At 54.5% G+C, this 20,702-nt stretch overlaps 1 protein-coding gene across 1 annotated transcript in view; it reads right to left on the reverse strand.

Moving 5' to 3' along the window:
* Window positions 1-264: 264 nt before the first annotated feature.
* Window positions 265-20,702, reverse strand: part of CFAP65 (cilia and flagella associated protein 65) — a gene marked incomplete at its 5' end in the record, with an annotated part of 39,605 nt that continues 19,167 nt past the window's right edge. The window contains 21 exons of the mRNA XM_081242229.1: window positions 265-443; window positions 558-695; window positions 1,388-1,801; window positions 2,340-2,468; window positions 2,923-3,125; window positions 3,367-3,411; window positions 5,501-5,608; window positions 5,801-5,914; window positions 6,076-6,219; window positions 7,385-7,543; window positions 7,651-7,842; window positions 10,209-10,319; window positions 10,467-10,533; window positions 10,824-11,000; window positions 14,918-15,046; window positions 15,357-15,570; window positions 16,654-16,782; window positions 17,242-17,392; window positions 17,621-17,779; window positions 18,676-18,900; window positions 19,471-19,716. Coding sequence (XP_081098355.1) covers window positions 311-443; window positions 558-695; window positions 1,388-1,801; window positions 2,340-2,468; window positions 2,923-3,125; window positions 3,367-3,411; window positions 5,501-5,608; window positions 5,801-5,914; window positions 6,076-6,219; window positions 7,385-7,543; window positions 7,651-7,842; window positions 10,209-10,319; window positions 10,467-10,533; window positions 10,824-11,000; window positions 14,918-15,046; window positions 15,357-15,570; window positions 16,654-16,782; window positions 17,242-17,392; window positions 17,621-17,779; window positions 18,676-18,900; window positions 19,471-19,716 — 3,387 coding nt within the window. The 3' untranslated portion in view covers window positions 265-310. The remainder of the gene's footprint in view (window positions 444-557; window positions 696-1,387; window positions 1,802-2,339; window positions 2,469-2,922; window positions 3,126-3,366; window positions 3,412-5,500; window positions 5,609-5,800; window positions 5,915-6,075; window positions 6,220-7,384; window positions 7,544-7,650; window positions 7,843-10,208; window positions 10,320-10,466; window positions 10,534-10,823; window positions 11,001-14,917; window positions 15,047-15,356; window positions 15,571-16,653; window positions 16,783-17,241; window positions 17,393-17,620; window positions 17,780-18,675; window positions 18,901-19,470; window positions 19,717-20,702) is intronic.

Below are 20,702 nucleotides of genomic sequence, written 5' to 3' on the forward strand. Positions count from 1 at the left end.
CCGGCTCTGCTGGGTCAAAGGCCAGCCAGGCCCCGCCCGAAGCGCCCTCCACTGGCCAGACCAGGTCCAGCGCCTGGCAGCGAGCAGCGAGAACTCTTGCCCAGCTGCCGAGTGGAGTGGAGAGGCGCAACCTCCCAGCCCCTAAGTCTCCAATGAGTCGAGGCGGTCCACCTTGGCCGCTTCCACCATCTGTCCCTCTCAGACCGCGCGCGCGAGTTCTTGTCGCGTCGGGGAAATAAAGTCGAGGCAGATATAGGGGGAAAAAGCTAGATGCTTTACTGAGGGGTGATGGAGGGGGGGCTGGAGGAACCTAGAGCTGCAGGTCGGAGCGGGTGGGCGCTGGCGTCTGCAAACAGTTGGTGGGGGGCGGCTTAGTCGAGCCCGGCATCTCCGCTTGCTGCGGCCCCGGGGACGCCGCCGGCAGCGAGTCGGGAGTCAGAATCCTGGATGACAGAAAGCCCCAGATAGGGGGGGTCGGGGAGAGGCTTCCCGCCGAGGCTGCCCGCCCCTGCAGCCCCTCGCGCCCCTCCAGCGGCCGCTGGCCCGGGCCCCCCCACCTGGGAACGCTGAGCGGCGGCAGGGCGATGACGCGTGGCCGCGAAGTGAGCACCACCTCCCCGCGGCTCGCCTCCACCAGGACGTTCTGGATCATGTTCTCCAGCAGCGCCTCCTGCAGGCTAACGAAAGCCGGGAGCCTACGGGGCGGGAGGCGGGGGCGCCGGGGTCAGCGCCGCCACCGACCGCGCTCTCGTTCTCCGCTGGCCTCCTCTGTGCTGTATCGTTTGCCGCGTGCTCTACGTGGATTCTCATTTTAACTCCCCGCCCTCCCAACACTATGAAGCATCCTTGTTCCAATTTTACAGACGTTCAAACTACGACTTAAACAGACCAAGTTGCCAAACGTCACGCTGCTGGTACACGTGGTGGGATTCGAACCCAGGCAATCGGAGTCCCCATCCCAGGGCCAGGGTTGGGGAAAGGCATCGAGCGATGAGACGGTGCAGAAGGGACTCCTGGGGAATCTCACCACGGACAGAAAGCGCCAGAGCAGCCCCAGGGAAAGGTGGTGCAAGAAGAGGTGGTACTTTTCTCCTGGCTCTAAAAACTCATTTAAGAGACTCTGACGGTTATAATCACCCTCCTGGAAGTGGTGTGATGGTAAACGTTAATAGTCTGCTCTTGGAGAAGAAAATTAAAGCTTGGATCGCCATTTCGTAAATACTCCCAGTGAGGCCTTAAGCGTCCAACAGTGACGTCAATGAACACTGAGTTGGAAAGAGAAGCTCACACAGGTAGAGCCCCAGCACACCGTTGCCTCCTAGGATCCTTCTGCACTTGACCCCCCCCCCACGCCCCACCAAACCCTCAACTTGGTCTGGCTGCTTACCGGCTGATGGCCTCCTTCTCATCCTGCTCTTGCTTCTCCCTCAGTAAGACCTTCAGCTGTTGCTGCCACTGACATTTCAGGGACTCCTGGGACGTGGGCTGTGAGGTGGGCTTCATCTCCATCCAGGGCAACTTCTCTTCCTCCTCCTCCAGCTCCTCCTCTTCCTCTTCATCCTCCTTCTCCTCTTCCCCCTCTTCCTTCTTCCTCAGCCTCCGCTTGTCTTCCTCCTCCTCTTTGTCTTTGCTGACCTCAGAGCTGTTGGAGGACTGAGCCATGGCTGGCACTAAGTGCAGGCTGCTGTTCTGGGCCATGAACCTTGCCGACTGCTCATTCCAGAACTGGCGGAAGTAAGGCATTTGCTCCACCAGGTTTCGGTCCACAGCCTCATGGAAGATCTTGTCCTCCAGCAGACCCCTGGGTGGCAGGGAGGAGGAGGAGGTCCTCACTGAGAGGCCTTGCAGCCCCCTGTGGGGGGCTCTGGCTTCAGGGTTCCCCAAGGGGTGGTTCTTGACTACTGTGTCCACAAACGGGTGCTAGGTGCGGGGAGGGGAGCCCCTGGTCAGTTGCTTCCTCCCATTCCTTCTTTAGAAAAAGGCATCTCTGGGCCCTGTGGATTCTAAAAGGTGAACATTATATGGTAGAGGAAGAGCCAGGATGTCAGAGTTACACAGATGAGGGCCAGAGCCCTGGAGAGACAGTGAACTGGCTCCAGACCACATCTACCAGCCATGACAAGGCAGAACTCGGGACCCAGCCCTGAGGATCCCTCCAGCCAGCTCCATTAGAGCTGTACCATCCTGGAGGGCCTGGGACCACCAGTGGAAGGATCTTGTGAGGAAGTTCTACCTTTCAGGAAAGGAAGGGCTGGGATTTCAGGGGCTCTGGGTGGACCCAGAATTGACGAATGAACTAGGGAGATGGAGGGGTGAGAGTTTAGGGGGTGGGTGGTCACCTGATTATGGTGGTGAGACAGTCAGTCAGGAGCTGCTTCTCCTGCTTGGAGACAGGGGCCCACTTGTCCCGGGATTCTTCCTCACCAGCCTCCGACTCCTCCCTGGGGTACTTCCTCTTTGGCAGCTCCCTGGGGAAGGCCGTAGCATTCTGAGTGGCCTGGGCAAGCCACCATGCTGGGGTTGGGGGCATGAGCAGTGGTGGTGGCTGCCCAGTCATGAGGACATAGGTGAGTCTGGGGCAGCCCCCAGCCTTAACCCAACATAGTGCTGCTGCATTTGGGGAACCAAGCCCAACTCTCAGAGTTGGCACAGGAACTGGAGAGGCTCCAAGTTGGAAAGGGAAGGAAGGAGGGGAGGCAGGGAGGCCTAAGTGGGTTCCCCAGGGGCTCTGGCTCTTTGCCCCCTCCTCATAAGGGCCTAACAGTAATGGGGGCATTCTGGGCCCAGCAGTGCCCCAGAAGTCCCAGTGATGCTACACGTGCTCCAAGCCCTCAGCAAGGGTTAGGTCTGGGCAGTCCTGTTCTAGAGCGGGAGGGTGTCAGAGAGCAGAGAAAGCAGACCCCTCCCTCCCTGAGAGTTCACCGGTGCAAGAAGTGGCGGGGAAAGTCAGAGAAGAAGTTGGCCAGGAAGTAGTCGGTGGCATGGGCGCGGGCAGTGAGGCTTAAGCTGAGCATCCTTGGCGAGGGCGGCTGGGGGCATGGCCAGCGTGTCTCCTCCTTTGCGATCTTAAGGTTCCAGCTGGTTGGCCGCTTGAGACACCACTGGTTCTTGATGGGGGGCAGCGTCTTTGGGAAAGGGGAGGCATGGATGACAGGGGCTTAGGGACTGCATGCACTCCCATCACTGATGTGTCCCTAGCCCCCCAACCAGGTCTTTTGTGACACCCCTGGCATTTCATCCCCACCCATTGGCACTTTCATCCCTCCCTTCCAGGAGACTAGACCAGAGGTTGGAGGTATCTCTGGAGAGGAAGCAAGGATCCTCTCAAGTTCTCCCAAGGAGATAGGCCTGGGCTCACGTCCTCACCCTGTACTTCCTCACGGGTTCACAAGCTGTACAATACGCCCTTCTCTGTGGAAGCAAAGAGACCCCTGCTTAGGATGCAAGAGGCCTAGAGGGACTCCCCTCTTCCTCCCCTTCCTGCTGACCCACGGAGGGCCTGAAGTCAATGTCAGCACCTGCTGCCTTCTTGGTTCTGCCCAACTCCCAGCCACACCCTCCTCCAGAACCTTCCCTAGGGAAGTGCTGCCTGCAGACTTGGAAAATCTGGTTACCTAACTAAAGGAAAGAAATGGAGATGCCACCAAACAATGCAGGCTGCCCCAAGGGTACTTGTCTGGTGCCCTGGAGCTTTGTGGTTTGGTTTGATAAGGAAACAGCCTCCCTTATTAAGCCTTAATTCAGAAATCCCTTCTCCCATAGCCTTCAAGACATGATTTGCCTTCACAGTTGGGCCAGAGGTTCAGAGGGGAGTAGTGTCTCCCTGGGGGTTCAGTGTGGAGTACACAGGGGTGATCGAGGTGCAAGAATGCAACCGTGGGGACTTCCCTGGTGGCGCAGTGGTTAAGAATACGCCTGCCAATGCAGGGGTCACGGGTTTGAGCTCTGGTCAGGGAAGATGCCACGTGCTGGAGAGCAACTAAGCCTGTGCGCCACAACTACTGAGCCTGTGCGCCACAGCTACTGAGGCCAGCGTGCCTAGAGCCCATGCTCCGCAACAAGAAAAGCCACTGCAATAAGAAGCAACACAACGCAGAGTAGCCTCTGCTCACTGCAACTAGAGAAGGCCCGCGTGTAGCAATGAAGACCCAACACAGATCAAAAAAAAAAAAAAAAAAGAATGCAACCGTGGGGAGGAGGATCCAAGGTGGATATTTTGTATCATTTATTATCAGTCTCCCCTGCATAAATAGTAATAGCCCATGTTTAGTGAGTGCTTACTGGGTGCCAGGCACTGTTGTAGGCACTTTACATGCATTAACTCATTTAATCCTCACAGCAGTGCCACAAAGCAGATAACAATTTATTCACATTTTAAAATATTTTGGGACTTCCCTGGTGGTGCAGTGGTTAAGAATCCACCTGCCAATGAAGGGGACATGGGTTTGAGCCCTGGTCTGGGAAGATCCCACATGCCACGTAGCAACTAAGCCCGTACGCCACAGCTACTGAGCCTGCGCTCTAGAACCTGTGAACCACAACTACTGAGCCCGCATGCCACAACTACTGAAGCCCTCTCGCCTACAGCCCATGCTCCGCAACAAGAGAAGCCACCACAATGAGAAGCCCACGTACCGCAATGAAGAGTAGCCCCCACTTGCCGCAACTAGAGAAAGCCCGCACGCAGCAATGAAAACCCAATGCAGCCAAAAATAAATAAATAAAATAAATTTTAAAAAGAATAAAATAAAATATTTTAACAATTTTTCTTTTTAACCTTTTTATTTTTTGGCCATGCTGCACAGCTTGTGGGATCTCAGTTCCCTGAACAGGGATTGAATCCGGGCCATGGCAGTGGAAGCCCGGAATCCTAACCACTAGGCCACCAGGGAACTCCCTTTTTAACCTTCTTAATATGGAAAATTTCAAAAGTATACAAAAGTGGAGAGAGTGCTACAAAGAATCTTCCATTACCCCCCACCCAGCTTCAACAATTAGCAGTTCATGGCCAATTTTGTCTCATCTATGCCCCATCTCTGGATTATCTTGAAGCCAGTCTCAGATGTCATATTACCCCCCATAATACAGTTGAGGGAACTAAGAGGTTAAATAATTTGACTAAGATCACAGAGCTAGAAATCATCAAAGTCAGGAAACAAACCCAGGCAATTTGCTTCCAGAGCCTGTACCTGAAACCACTACGCCACACTCTCTTCCATCAGAAGGTGAGCTCTGCCTGGTTTCCCCTGGGTCCCCAGTGCCCAGCACTGGGTGGGTATTCATTAAATACAGGCTACATGAAGCAGGGAATGGTCAGCCAGCTTTCAGTATCCAGAGAGTCTCTTGGGGATGTGCTATGCTTAGCCTAATGAAAGAAATCTAATCTCTTAAGTCAGGTTGACCAGTTTTTTAGGACCACCTCTGATCACCACCTCTGTCCCCTCTGGCAAGGTCAATCAGAAAGCTCTGTGGTGTTCAAAGCCCACCCTGCCCTCCTCACCTTTGCTTTCCTATCTGTGATGGTGAACTCCACTTCCTGCCGCAGCTTCTCGTCCTCCCACTCCTGCAGTTCCTTACGGTACTGCATCAGGAGTTTCTGCCGGTACACCTGCAGCTCAGGACAAGGAGAGAAAAGACCAAGGTCTGGAGGGCCTTGGCCTGGGCCTGTGCTGTGGGCCCCCCACTCTTCCAGAGGTTGGCCTTTGCCTCTCTCTGGGGGTCTGGGGATCTCACAGACCACCCCACACCTCAAGACTGGGAGCTGTTCACCATCCCAGCTTCTTGCTAAGGCTGATCCTACCTTGCATACCAGGTCCATGCTATAGAAGCTGGCATGCACTGAGGCCTTCAGGGTCACCACAAATGGGATCGTCTCTTCGGGAGCCACCTTTCCTCTCATAGGACTCACAGACACCTATTTATTTTGGGAAGGAGTCTCTGGAGCTTCACAGGGATTGGATGGGACAAGATGGGATAGGGGATGGGATGGGATAGAGTGGAATGGGGTGGGATGGGATGGGGTGAGTCTAGAGCCCCTCTGGAGGTTCTGATTCTGCAAACACAGGGAACTCTCACCTCCCCAAAGTCTAGAGCCTTCTGCTGCCAGACAAAGACAATTGTCTCATTCTTGGAGATGTTGTTGAGGAACAGCAGGCGGCTGCACTTGCTCTGCACAGGAATGTTTCCCAGGGAGATATGAGATTGGGACAGGAAGACGTTCTGTTGGTGGAGACAACACAACAGCAACTTTGGGAGGTGAAGACATACTAAGCATAGCAACCACTACCAGTCACTGAGTGCTTTCAACAGGCCAGGTACCACTGTAGGCAACTGACATGCATTTGATCCTCACAGTGGCCCACTATATAGGCCACTACTATATATAGGTACTACTAATCATCTTCACTCTATAGATGTACTGCTAAGGTTCAGAGAGCATAAATAATTTTCCAAAGGTCTCTCACAGGCACAGCTGGGATAAACCCTGACAGTCTCACTCTAAAGCCTATGATTTTGACCATTAAAATAGGCTTGGAAGGGCTGAGAAATTAGAATTCGCTTAGAGAAGGCAGAAGTAAAGCCAACAAAATTTGAGTCTCTGAAGGATGGTTGTAAATTAGTAGGTGATCAGCTGTTGGCATCTTCACTGGGCACACAGCAGGAGCTGTGTTGTAGGGTTATCTGGAAAGATTGAGGCCATGGAAGGGGCACTTTCTCTCTGTGTAGACCCTGAGTGCCTCCAGAGCTGAGACTTTGTCTGGCTCTTCTCTGTGACCCCACAGTACTCATCCTTCAGTAAGAGTCCAAAGAGGGTAGGAGTGGAAGAGTGGACAGGCAGATGTATTGGCGGATAGTAACTGGATGAGTGCATGGATGGATGGATGGAGAGATACATGGATGAATCAACAGGCATGTGGATCAGTGGGGAAATGGATGGATGTGTCAGACCTCCCAACAGTGAGGACTGTGTGAACTAAAGGTAGTGTTACTGACCCTAGATATTTCAGCAAAATCCATCTAGGTCCAGGGGAGAGACTGTTCTATATGAAGATAATATCTCAGAGCCCTAGAATGGCAGAGCTTCTTTCTACTCCTCTCAATACCTCCATCCCAATGCCCAGAGGCAAGGGCGGGTGGAGGGCCCTGCAGCAGGTGGAGTGGCTGGAGCAGGAACACCTGTGGGCACTAGGTGGCAGGGTAAGCCTCTCATGGAGCTGGTGATGCCTCCTAAATCTGGAGGAGGGCTGGTTCCAGGTTCACCTCTGCATCCCTCCCTTCTCAACTCCGTCTCTTCTTTCTCAGCCTCCCCATCCCTCTGCAGTGGACACCCTGGACCCTCAGTCTCCTCCTAGGCCTCAGGCCTTCCCAGCTCCCTTCCCCCTACCTGTCCAGGAACTATCAGCCTCGAGTGGATGGAGCTATTGTCCCATGAGGAGATGTTGTGGAATGGGGCTGTGTCGCCCATGCTGTGAGGGTCATAGCCCACTCCCTGGAAGCGGATGATGGCTGAGTTCCATCCCAGGATGTGTATGGGCACATCCACCTGGGAAGTTAGGAAGGTGGGGGAAGGCACTGGTCAGAGCAAGGCCTGCTGGTGAGGCCACCTCCAACCCCTGCCCCAAGCCCGTGTTAGCCCAGGCTGCTGCTCACCGTGTAGGTCTTGGCCTCAATAGGTGAGAAGATCCAGAAGACAAGAGCAGTTGTACCTGGTGGGATGTCCCCTTTGGGGTTGAGGCAGCAGAAGGTGGGGTGATCAAAATTGTTTTCCTGAACCTGCGACAGGACGCTGGTCTCGATCTCATATGTCACGGGCACCGAGCCACCGTTATACAGCTCGTAAATCTGCAGGGGGAAGGAACAGGGAAATCTCCACACCAGCTCTGGGCTGCAATGCAGAGAGCCTGGGAGTCTGTGTCCACTGTGGGAGGGCAGGTTGATCCCTGTGACGTCACACTTACAGTCCCAGAGCTCCCTTAAATACCTCTGATTTCCCGTATGGCTTGATCGCCCAAGACGTATATAACTATATTTTCAACCTGTGACATTTTAGTATTATCTGTAATTCTTATTTTATTTGCTCTCAACTTACCTTAGTCAAGGTATAAGGGGACACTAATGCTTGTGTCCCTAGTGTTGGAATTTAGGGAAATGTCCATGCATGCACCATCCAGACCCTTCATCGTTTTCTAAGCTCTCATTCTAATTACCTGTGAGGCTGCCACTTTCCACGTCTGCCATTAGAGGTAGTTGTGCTTACAGGCAGGTAAGGGAGCAGAAGGTAGATATGAGGTCCCCCAAGACTAACTCCAAAGTTGGGGAATCAAAGAACGGCCTGCCTGAAACCAGAGATCTTCTGGTCCAAGCCTCCATGTTAGAGATGAGAAAACGGAAGACAGTGAGAATCAAGAGTTTGTCTGGATTTAGGTCCAGCCCCTCATCTTTCTCAGCACCCACCCCTGAACGTGCTGATGTTCCTTCTCCAGTTTGGACCACCCTCTGAGCTTCAGACCTGGTGTCCAACTACTACTAAGCAACTCCTCCTGCTTGTCTCATAGGCCTCTTAAATTCAGCCCAAACCAAACTCTTCACTCTAAAACCTATTCCTCCCCCTAGTGTAACTTGTTTCAGCAAATGGCACTACATATTTCCAGTGGCTCAAACTAGGAATCCGATATATTTTTCATCCATCCCTTTCTCTTACTTCCCAGATCCAATCCCCAGCAAGTCCCAGTGATTCTGTCTTCAAAATGTAAATTAAATCTGTTCGCTTCTCTCTGTTTCCTCTGCCCTCTTGCAGGTCCAGGCCACCATCTGTCATCATCTTATGAACGAAAAAGGAAGCTTGGCTGCAGTTGTGGAGTTTGGCTGGAGGTACAACTGGGTCTTCTCCAGATCTGGGGGCCTTTTCCATTGTCTATGTTCAGGGTCGTGGGGGAGTGGTCTGATCTATCTGGAAAGCTTTCCAGGAGGCATGTGAGTCTTTGCCTTCTCTTTTGAGGGTCTGGGCTTCTGGGTGGGGCTTCTGGGAAGCCAGTGGCGTAAAGGGTGGTGTAAGGTAGTGAGCAGAGCTCGGGACTATGAGACCCCCTCTCAGGTCTAGGAAGCCCATTCCTCTGCCTCTAGGCTGAGTGGCTAGAGGCCCCTGCCCAGAAACACAAGGGCTTCTCAATTGTTAGAAATTTCAGAGTGGTGAAATGTTTGTGAAAATACTATATCCTCTCTTGGAGATTTCCAATGTACATTTTCAGAACAAAGGAACCTGATTCCTCCAATTAATAAAGAAAATTCTATAGCTTTGAGGATTTACGTTCTAGCTTTTCACGCTCCAGACAGATGCCCTATTTGGGGCAGTGATTTTCAAACTGTGACAGAGACCCATTAGTAAGCAGGTCATGAAACCAATTTATCAGGTCATGTCCAGCATTTAAAAAATGGAACAGGGCTTCCCTGGTGGTGTAGTGGTTAAGAACACGCCTGCCAATGCAGGGGACACGGGTTCAAGCCCTGGTCCGGGAAGATCCCACATGCCACGGAGCAACTAAGCCCGTGCGCCACAACTACTGAGCCTGCGCTCTAGAGCCCATGAGCCACAACTAATGAGCCTGCACGCCACAACTACTGAAGCCCGTGCACCTAGAGCCCGTGCTCTGCAACAAGAGAAGCCACCGCAATGAGAAGCCCGCGCACCGCAACGAAGAGCAGCCCCCGCTCGCCGCAACTAGAAGAAAGCCCGCGCGCAGCAGTGAAGACCCAACATAGGCAAAAATAAAAATAAGTAAAATAAAATAAATAAAACATTTAAAAAAATGGAACAAAATAAAATAAAAAAGAAAACATCAGAGTACTTAGCATGTAATGGTGCACGTATTGATTTGTTTTGTTTCAGTTGCATGTGTATGTATGTATTGGGTTTTCCAAAATATATTAGTGTGGCTCATGGTCAAAGAAGTTTGAAGAACCCTGTGTTAGAGGAAGGAACTCCCTGCTTTTGCATGAGAATGAGGGCTGGCAAAAGGTTTAGCACCAGTGCCAAGAAGCTGAAGCCTCTTGCCTTGGGTCTCTCCCAGTTGCCCAGTCTTGGGGTTCAACCTGCCACCCCACCTCTTAGAGTGAGGGCAGAGTCCTTGTCATCCTGTCAAGGGCTGATACAGATACACAGAGATCAATACTTAAGCCTCCTGGTGACCAGGACAATGTAGACCACTGACCTGCCTCGGGGGCAGTGTGTCGCCGATGGGGACAGGGATGAACTGATGGCTGGTGGAGGTGAAGTGCACGTACTTCTGCTCCAGCTTCACTGTCACACCTATGAAATTTAGCTGGAAATAGAAAGCCTGTGAGTAGCATCCTTCCCTGGGAGGAACTGAAGTACCCAGCAGAGAGATCTAGACCCCATTTCTCTGGGGAGCACGGCTCCCTGTGCCTCTCTCTTGGTTTTCCAGGACAGGACCAGGGCTGGGCCTCACCAGGATCTCCCGGCCATGGGACACCTTGAAGAGCACCGGGAGGCGATCAGTGCCAATGAACAGGTGGCTGGAAGGGAGGAGAGAGTCTGGGATGAGTTACTGAACCCTGGTATGAGTGGAAGAACAAGAGGTCATGGCACACTTATGGCTTTGGGGCAGCTACGTGGAAACCCCTGAGCTGGGATGGGGCAAGAGGATAATTAAACTTCCCCTGCAGGTGGGAAGGCGGGGCCTTCTCAGGGTGGTGGCCACTCAGGGTACCCTGGAGTCACACAGTGCAAGGCCAGTGTCCTCCAGGAGTCGGGGGGAAGGGGGTCTCCAGGACTGGAAGTGCAGGGCGGGCGGTGGGGGCATCACCTGTATTTGAACTCCACTGTCTGCTCTTGCCCAGGACTCAGGCTCCCAGCCTTGGGGCTGATGGAGAATATGCAATTGTCCTGCACGCGCATTTGGTGCAGCTCGGTGCAGTCAAACTCCACCTGCTCTGCCCACGGCTCCAAGTCAATCTGCTGGTCACTTGGGAAGAGGAAGGCCCTGGGAAAGGGGTGCAAAGCAGAAGGGGTGGAGCCTCTCACTCAGAACAGAGGCAGGAGCTCTGAGCCCCAGGCAGGATGGATGGAGGCCTTTTCTTCATCCCCCAGTAGGCAAGCTGTCCCATGCATGGCTGGGCAAATGCGGCAGTTGTGGATCCTCATTTCATAATGGCCCCCAAACCCAGGAACAGCAGGGCCCTTGGTGACTAAATGGAAAGCGGAGATTGGGGCTCCCATTGTGGGTGCCAGGGGTCAGGGCGCTGCTTGTATATGTGGGCCACTTTCAGCTGGGCACTGACCCTGGAGGGGTTTGTGTGACAAGCTGTTAGGAAGGGCCATTTGAGCCACCTAGGAATGCCAGCAGCACCAACCAAGGGTCCTCAAGAGGGCTGGTAGTCTTGAATCCAAAGCAAGGCTGGGCATAGAATTAGTACCCCTGTAATGCCTGGCGCTGTACTAAAGCAGATACTGCACTCTAAATGGTGACCAAATAAGTGCCAAAGGGGTCCCAAGGTCACAATCTGAAAAGAAGGATCCCCGCGCTCTCAGAGGGATGGCACAGAACTGTCCTCAAAACGGGCAGAGGTTATGAAGAGAGAACAGCCAGAAGGGGAAAAGAAAACAGCCAACACATCGGAAAAGGCTCAAGGGGAGTTGGGAAATGCAAATCAAAACTCCCGTGAATCAATCTTAAATATTTTCACATCTGAATCGTGACAAATAGATACATCCAATGCTGGTAAGTTGAGAAAGAACGACATCTTCGAACACAGGTAGGGAGAGAAGAAATTGCTCCCACCTTTTGTTGTAGGACTTATGACAGCATCTTTTAGAATAAAAAGGGCCCTTTGACTCAGAAATTCTATTTGAGGGAACCAAGCTGCAGGAATAAACATAAGTGTGCATGCAGGCAGGCAGGCACGCATGCGCACACACACACAGACACACATACTCACACAAGGATGTTTATTACAGCTTTGTTAGTGATGGCAAAAAATATTAAAAAGCACTGGGGGAAAAAAAGCACTGGGAACAACTAATGTCATCTAATAAAGGAGTGGTTTTAAAATGTAGGGGCCATTCATTTTACGGAATACTATGCAACTATTAAAAAGAATGGGATCTACATGTCTTGATCTTTATTGATTTTTAGGGAATGTTATTGACATAATGCTGAGTGAAAAGGTTATTGCTATAATGCTGAGCAGAGAGTAATATGTAGAACATCATGCCATTATGGTAAAAGAAATGAAAGCGTAGCTGTGTCCCTGTGTCTGTGCCTTGTACCAGTGCTGAGAGTGGAAGCACATGCCAAACCCTCCAGGGCTGACTAGAGAGGGAGCTGGGGTGTTTCTTACTTTTCTTCCATCACCCTTGTATTGTTTGACTTGCTACAGGGGAATAAACTGTCTTGTCATTTTATTTGCAGGATATTGATCAGCAGCAAAACTGGTGATCTTGATACTTCGGGGTTGTCTGGATAGTTTCCCTCTTGGCCCTCACCTAGCCTCCCTCCAAATAATCGCAGCCCCCTTTTCCCTGCCAGTCCTCTGGTGTGGGCCCCCATCTTGGGACTGTGGAAGCCTCCCAACCTGTCCCCCTGCCTCAAGCCACGAATCCTTCTCAGAAGGAGAAGGAGTCCAAGGCCCTGCCCGCCCCCCCATCAACGTTGCAGCCACGCTGTGCCCTCTTCTCTTACCCGTGTCCGCGCTACACCCTTCGTCTGGGAGGCTCTTCGCAGACTCTCTGCCTCTGCTCCCTGGGTTGCAAGTCTAGCTTGGCTGTAGCTTTCTCCAGGAAGCCTTTCTCATGCGCCCACCCCCACCTACCACTTCCAAAACAGAGGCAAGTGGCTGTACAAGCCTCTTTCGCAGCACCTGTCACCCTGCACCAAAAGGCTGGTTCGCCCCACCTGGAGGGCAGGGCCTGGGCTCATCTTTATTGCTATTCTAGCTCTGGGCCTGGGGCCTACACCTAGGAAGCCCCAGTCAACATTTAGCCAATGACTTAATGAATGAATGAGGGAACAGGTGATGCTAACCCGTATATCTGATGACTGTGAGGGATCACCCCTTAAATGCACGGCAGGCTTTCTGTCCTGCCTGCTGCTGCCTGAAGGCCAAGTCCACACTCCCCATTTCTTACTGGTCTTGGCAGGAATAAAACCTTCAGTCTGTTCCTTATGAGTTTAGCAGAGACCCGGCTAGAATTTTCAAAAATAGCCTTCTAAGAAATTGAAAGGAAACACAACAACACAGAAACCCTAGGAGAGTCAAGCCTTCCAAGGAAGGTTCCCTGCATTTGGAATCCAGGAACAAGCACGGACTGCCTTCCTGAACCTCCAGTGATCTCCCAATGGACGGCCCAGCTCGGTGGGCACTCTGCCCGGCTTTCCTCCTGCCCCAGTTTCCAGCAACCTGGACCCTCTCCATAGAGAGTGTGAGCTGGCTTGCTCCTACACAAATACACACGCATGCACAATCCACCAAAGTACCCTGCTCCACACCAGGACACGGGCCAGCGCTGCTTTTCCTGCCCCCACCCCTCAGCCCTGCAGGGCCTGGCTCCCAGCCACTCAAACAACCCAGGGAATGGCAGATCCAGAGCTCCAGGCGGGCCCTGGGCCTTCCCCACCAGCCTGCCAAGCTTCCCAGTCACTCAGGGCCAGGAGCCCTGAGTTACTCACAGTCCCGGCCCTTCTCAACAGGAGCCGCCTAATAAATCAGCTCCCCCGGCATCCTCCAGTACAGGGAGGGGCAGGACAACCCGGAGAGTACAGGGTGGCCACTGCACCCTGGATGATGCAGCCCCCCACCAGCCTCACCCACACTCACCCCATGGCTCGGCTCCGGCAGGAAGGTTCCTGAGATCACAGATGCCCACCCCCTGCATATGTTCACCCTTATCCACTCACTGCCATGCCCAGGCTGGGCCCCTGGCTCTCTCCCCCAAGCCTGACCCAGATGGGGACACTTCTTTCTCACCTCCACCTAGCCAAGCAAATTTGGAAGTCATCAAAAGGAAGTTTACTAGGAAATCAAGACGCATGGCAGAGGAAGGGAGGGAAAACAAGAAATGGCGCTGGCATGGAAACAGGATGCTTACTGGGCACCAGTTTGGGGCCGTAGTGGGAGGACAGCCAAGCACAGGAAGAGCCCAGCTTGGCGGGCTCAGGTCTCCAGGCCTGGGCCCCCTGTGACTGGGGATGTGCAGCCTGCCCCATGGCCAGCCTCGACCCTTCCTGCAGCTCACCTGGCTTTGCTCAGCCCTGTCATCTCCCTGACGACGGCGCTGTAGCAGCAGAGCGCTGTCCTTCCCTGCCCGAGACCCTCAACTCGCCCCCCCCCCCGTGCAGGCCCGGCCCCCATTGGCCTGGGGCTCTGTCGGGGCTGCCCCAGCGCCTAGCACAATGCCTGGGACGCAGGAGCACCTCGCAGCTTCTTGCTGACTGAGCAGTGTAGGCGGGGATTCTGGAGTTGGACGAATCTGGGCTTGAACTTGGCTCTGCCTCTAATGGCTGAATGCTCTTGGTTGAGTCCTTAGCCTCCCATCTGTGAAAGCGTCAGCAGAGGGGGATTTTTTTCACAGGGTTGGTGTGAGGCTCGGAGGAGAAGAGGCTCATAAAGCCCAGCGGCTAGCATGCAGCGGACGCGTGACGGTTGCTTCTCATTTCTTAAGCTCTGAAGATGACCCTGCCAGTCTGCATAGGGTGATTCTACCATGTCTGAGCCTGTGGACCCGACTCAGCCAGTGACAGGTCTGGTGTCCTGCTGGGCGGCCCTAGTCCCACCCTGGCCTCTACATCCTTCAGTGGGGGCGGGGGGCACACTTCACAGACACCAGGTGGCCGGGGCTACCACCAGCAAGAGAAGGCCTCCAAGCCCCTGTCCCCCGGGCCCCCGGGCCCCCCCTCTGTACCAGTCCAGGGGCACCACTCCACTGTTCTTCAGGGCCAGGAGCACCGCAGAGGGTGGGGCGTCTATTGGTGCTGCCCCAAAATTGAAGTTGAGCTTCAGAGGGGTGAAGACAGAGGGGCTCTGGCTGGTGCTGTGTGGAGCAGAGAAATGGTCTCAGAAGCAGGGCTGGGGACAGGATGGGGCCCTTCCAGGGGTGGCTGGCTTGGCCCCCATCTCCCCACAGGTGGGAATTGGAGAATCTGGGACTCAGGGGCAGGGGTGGGTCAGCACTTTAGACCTCAAGCCCATCCCTGCCTTCTCCATGCTCCTCCGGGGATGGGCAGGAATTGGGGAGGAGATAGGGAGCCCCTTCTTGGACAGGGCCTGGGGCTGAGGGCATGGATGGAAAGCTCCAAGAACATCCCCAAACAGGCCCCGCCTCCCCGCCAGGCCCACCTCACCTGTGCCGGGTGGGCACTTTGTAGGTGAGTTCCCAGGGGGTGGGGTCGCGCTCCAAGTAACTGTTGAGCAGGTCTAGGGAGAAGAGGCGCCACAGGTGCCTGCGGGTGATGCCCTCGGCGCTGCCCATGGAGCAGATATCCAGGATGGAGAGTAGGGGGTACACGGCCATCAGGGACACGCGACACAGCTCCTGCTTCTCCCCAGCCTTGTTATCTGGGGGAAAGAGGGGCGGGGGAGAGGGGTGGGCTCACCTCCCAGCTCCCCTGGGGTGGGGCGTACAGGCTGAGGATGCAGGGGTCCCGGGAAACCTGTCCCAGGACCCTTGTCAGGAGCAGACTCTGGGATGCTTCCGACAACAGCCAAACTTTATCTGATACTTTCTATGGACCAGGCACTGTCCTAAGAGCTTTGCAAACACCACTGTGCACTGTTTTCAAACTATTGATAATACTTGCTAATGGCTTTATTGAGATATAATCTATATGCCATAAAATTAACCCTTTTAACACGTACAGTTCAGTGGTGTTTTTTGTATATTCAGAGTTGTGCAACCATCACCACAAATTTTAGAACATTTTCAGGCTTTCCCAAAGAAACCCAGTACCAAGTAGCTGTCACTCTCCGTTCACCCCTGGCAACCACTAATCTACTTTCTGTCTCTGTAGATTTGCCTATTCTGGGTGTTTCACATAAATGGAATCATACAATGTGTAGCTTTTTGTGACTGGCTCCTTTCACTTGGCATAATGTTTTCAAGGTTTGCCCGTGTGGTAACACATACTTTATTTTTTTGCCTGTGCACCATTATTATCCCCATTTTACAGATGTGGAAACTGAGGCATAGGGAGGTTAAACAAGTCGCTAAGATTACATGGCTAATAAGTGCTGAGGCCAGGATCCAATTCCAGGGAGTCCACACTCTTAGCCCTCTCCTATGCTGGACTCTTATCAGGCAGCCCCGGGGCAGGATGGTAGCAACCTCATTTTATGAAGGAGGAAACTGAGGCCCAGGGCAGCTGAGGATTTGCTTAAGATCCCGCAGTAAATCAGCACAGCGCTCAGCTCTTCACGTTGAGTCCTCCACAGCTCAGGCACACACAAACGGACACCCACACATACAGATGTGGTTGGTATGAGGCATATACACCAGACACCCAAAGGCACACCCTGGCACACTCACACCCACTCTGCCAGCTCTGTCTGAACCCTCGGCATCCTCCCACCCCAAGTCCTGCTCACACAGTCCTCCCCCTTTCCTCCCTGGTCCTGACTCGCCATGCCAGATGGCCCAGGTACCTCTGTGGGAGAGGAGAGAGTAGCTGATGGTCCAGGAGTACTGGAAGCGGTGTTTGGGACAGGCGGTCAGGCAGATGGTGTCCTGGGACCGGGGCGGCATGCTCCCCTCTGTGCGGTCCATCTGCAGAGCTGCTCAGGAATGACCGGGTGGGGTCAAGGGCAGGGGAGGCCCTCCGTACAGCCCAGGGAGGTCCAGCCTTTCCCCTTGCTCCGCCCCAGATACTCTCCCCTGGACCAGCTTTGCTCTGGTGAGAGAGCAGCCCCTGAGCCAGGAAATAGGGAGCAGAGTGCTTCCTCCAGATCAAGACAGTGGGAGGACGTGTCTTGGTGTCACTGGTGTCTGCTAAGCACTTTGCACCACCTAGCTGCCCGGTGAGGCAGGCTCCACCAGGAGCCCCATTTTACAGATGAGGAAGCTGAGGCTCAGAGAGGACAATCACCTGGCTACGCCACAACGCCACTAGGAAGTGGAAGCACCAAGTTTTAAGCCCTGCTCTGCCTGCCCCCGGGCCATGGTCTGGTTACCCAGTCTTAACCAGCACCTCTCACTGCCTGCCTCCCAGCCCAGTCCCGCCCAGGTCTGAGTACCGAGGGGGCCATTGCCGACAGCCTCAGGGCTGCACTGCTCCAGGAACAGGCGGTAATAGAGGGTGCAGTTGCCATCATTCAGGAGCACCAGCATCCTGGTCTGCTTGCTGTCCACCAGCACGTTCCCAAAGTCCAGCTCCTTTTCCTTTGCCTGGGGGCCAGGGTCAGCCAGGCCGGGGTCGGGGGCTCCCCCAGGTCCATGGCCCCGTCTTTCCCAACCCTGGCCTCAGAGAATCCCCAAGGAGGGTCAGGTCCAGGGGTGAGAGCCGGGGGGCCAGAAGACTCTCAGCCCCTGCGTTCAGGCACCCTGGGGCCTTCCCTCCCGCATATGCCCTGGTCCCCTGCCCCCTCCCCACCCCGCTGGGGTCCTCCCACTCACGGAGAGGCTGCTGGAGATGCCCATGCCCACCAGCCGGAGCATGTAGTGGGTGGTGGCGGAAGGCTTGGTGTTTGGGGGCAGGCCAGCTTCCCAGACCCACATCCCCACTCGGAACAGGTACTTGGTCTCCTCCAGAGGGCTGAAGGTCCACGTCAGCGTCTGGGATCACAGAGATTAGCCCTGCCTGGGGGTCTCTGGGAACCCCTGCCCAGGCTCTTGGACGTCTAAGGTCCCGCTGCAGGATATCAGGCTATGGTAACCCATTCTGAGTGTCTCCCTGTGCCAGGCACTTACACACATCATGTGCTCTGTTATCTCCCTTAGCCCCTCGATCCCTTTGCCCCACGAGGTAAGTGGTATTATTTTAGTGCCTCATTGTCTGATGAGAAACTGGAGACTCAGAGAAGTGGGGTAACTTGCCCAAGGTCACATAGCTGACGAGGGCGCTTGGTAGGAGCTGGGGTGTGAACTTTTGAGGTTGCCTCCAAAGTCTGTGTGGTCTCTCGCCTTGCAGGTAACTACCCCCGGCTTCTAACAGACACCGTGTGTTGGTGGTTCTTGGCTTAAGTTTGGCCTCCCCGACTAGGAAGCCCTAGACCAGGGATGGGAGTCTGCTAGTTTGGGTCCCACCCGTGCCCCACCACCACCAGGGAACTGCCACTTTGACATCCACGAGCCCTCTTCCTCACTCCTTAATGATAGCCACCCATTTGACTGCACACCATCACCCAGTGATCTCTCCACTGTGGGGACCAGGGATGGAGAGTGGACTCGTTTCTGGGCACTGACATCAGAAACCCTGCTTCAAGTCCCAGCTTTGCACCTCCTAATTCACAGTCTCAGTAAATGGCTATTTTTTCCCTCTCAGTCTCAATTCTTCTTTGTAAAATGGGGGTGTGATAACCATCATACCGACCCATAAGGCTGGAAGAAATGACTGTGGATTGAATGGGAGGGTAAGCCTGCCCCCTGATAGGCATGAGTAAGAGCGATGGTGAAGGTGAGGATGACGGGCCCCTTCCCTCTGGCCCTCGGCAGTGTGGCAGGGCACTCACAAGGCGCTCATTGGGCTGGATAATCCCCCTGGTGGGCTGCACGGCCAGCATCTTCCGGTGCTGCTGGGAGACCCTCCACTCAAACTCCAGAGGTAGACGCGAGGGGTTTTGGAAGGTGAAGAGGCTGGTGGAGGAGCAACCGACCCAGGTGGGCTTGAAGAAGACGCTTTTACAGGCGTTCAGCTTCAGCTGCAGCGGCTCCTCCCGGCTCTGCATGCTTACCTCCTGGGGCCAGTGAAGGGAGGACAGTGCCCTGACATCACCCTGCAGCCCTGGCTCCCCCAAAAGTCATGGGCGGGCAGCATTTCCCCCTCGGAGAGGGCAGCAAAAGGCCCTCCACCAGCCTGTGCATGGGCAGCTTCTGTCAAAGGCAGAGTATGTAGTGGCTGACCCAGGAGATAAGGAAAAGAACTCAGGGACTGAAAGAGGATGTACAGACCATTTCATGGGCCAGACATGGGTCCAACACCCTGGGCCCTTTCCCGGCCCTGGCCCCAAACACCCTTCTACCACCTGCAGATATGAGTCTTGGGTTGCCCCCAGTCCTTCCTTGGGGACCTCTGCACCCCTTTTCTTGTCCCAACCCCATAAGGTGGACAGGCAGGGTCCTGAGGATAGCTGTTCCCAGATGTGGCCGAGGGGTCCTCTCCCTGCCGTGCCACTTCCTGGAGGAGGAATAGCCCCTGAGCTGCTTTAGGGGAGCTTTAGAGGCCAGTCTCAGAATGTGGCTTTGAAAAGGGAAGCCCCAGACTATGACCCCCTCCCGAGGACCCAGTCCTTACCCCTGCCTCCTACCTTGAGATACTGGGGGCAGAAATTGAACTGCAAGTAGAAAACATGCTGCTTCCAGGAGGTGCCCTTGGGGTAGGTAGAGATCAGGAAGATCTGGTGGGCCCCAGGGGGCACGAGGCCCGAGCTGGGCCGTAGGGAGACGTCCGAGCTGCTTCTGGGGGCCAGGTTGAAGGCCAACAGCATGGAGCCTTTGTTGGTCAGGAGCAGGCTGCGGTAGGAGGGTTCACTGGGGGACACTGCAGGAAATAGCTGGGGCGCGAGAGAAGAGGGACCTATGCTCAGACCTACACACCCTGCCCATCCCCACCTCACACACACACTCAGGGAAGTCTGTGTGGGCTTGGGTGGAGCCATCTCTCAGGAGATCCAAGATGCCTCTACACAACCCAGTCAGTGCCCTGGGGGCGGGGAATGGAGGGACACAGCTTGGCACCAAAAAATGCTTTTGTCCTCCAGAGGCCTCCAGGCAGAGAGATGGGGTGGCCACAGGAACAGGCTCCAGGAAATTCAGGCCCCTGAGACCCCCCACCCCAAGTTTCTTCCACCTTAGGGTGCCCTCAAATCATCTTTTGGAGAACCCAGTTTCCAAGATCTTGGTCCAGAAGCTCTGGGGGTAAGCAGCCCCTTCTAGATGATTCTCATGCTGGTAGCTGAGGGGAACCCCACTCTGGGAAAGGGAAAGTCCCAGCAATCCCAGCTTCCAAACATTCCTTAAGCATTTAGGGTGCAGCCAGCACCAGGCAAAGAGCTGGGCCGGGTACCAAACACAAGGCTGAAATCGCTGCCCTGGGTGCCCCATCCAGCTGGGGCAATGAGCACCGTGCGTGGGGCAGTAAGGCTGCAGGGGGCAACATGGGCCCAGAATCTGCTGGGTTTTAGTAAAGGCCACAAACTGCTGCGAGGAGCTGGCCGAGGGAAAGGGGTGGGGGTCGGGGTCAGCGAGGGGGCCCCTGTGCAGTCAGAAGGGCTTTGGGAAGGGGTGCCCTTGAGCAGAAGTATAACTAGTGGGGGGCAAGATCACCCCAAGCACATTGTCCCAAAGTGGCACCTTTCTAGCAACATGAGGCGTGGAGGAAGTGCAGATGGATGAAAAGACTGAGGATGGAAATGGAAGCTGGGAAGAGGCATCGAAGGAGAAACCAGGATTAGAACTTGGCCACCTGGCTCTAGAATCTATGTTTCTCAGCCTTATGGCATCCTGGGGCTCAGGTCAGACAGGGCCTCCAAGGGCTCTT

Source organism: Mesoplodon bidens (assembly GCF_964165515.1).
Source record: "Mesoplodon bidens genome assembly, chromosome: 8".
NCBI lineage: Eukaryota > Metazoa > Chordata > Mammalia > Artiodactyla > Ziphiidae > Mesoplodon > Mesoplodon bidens.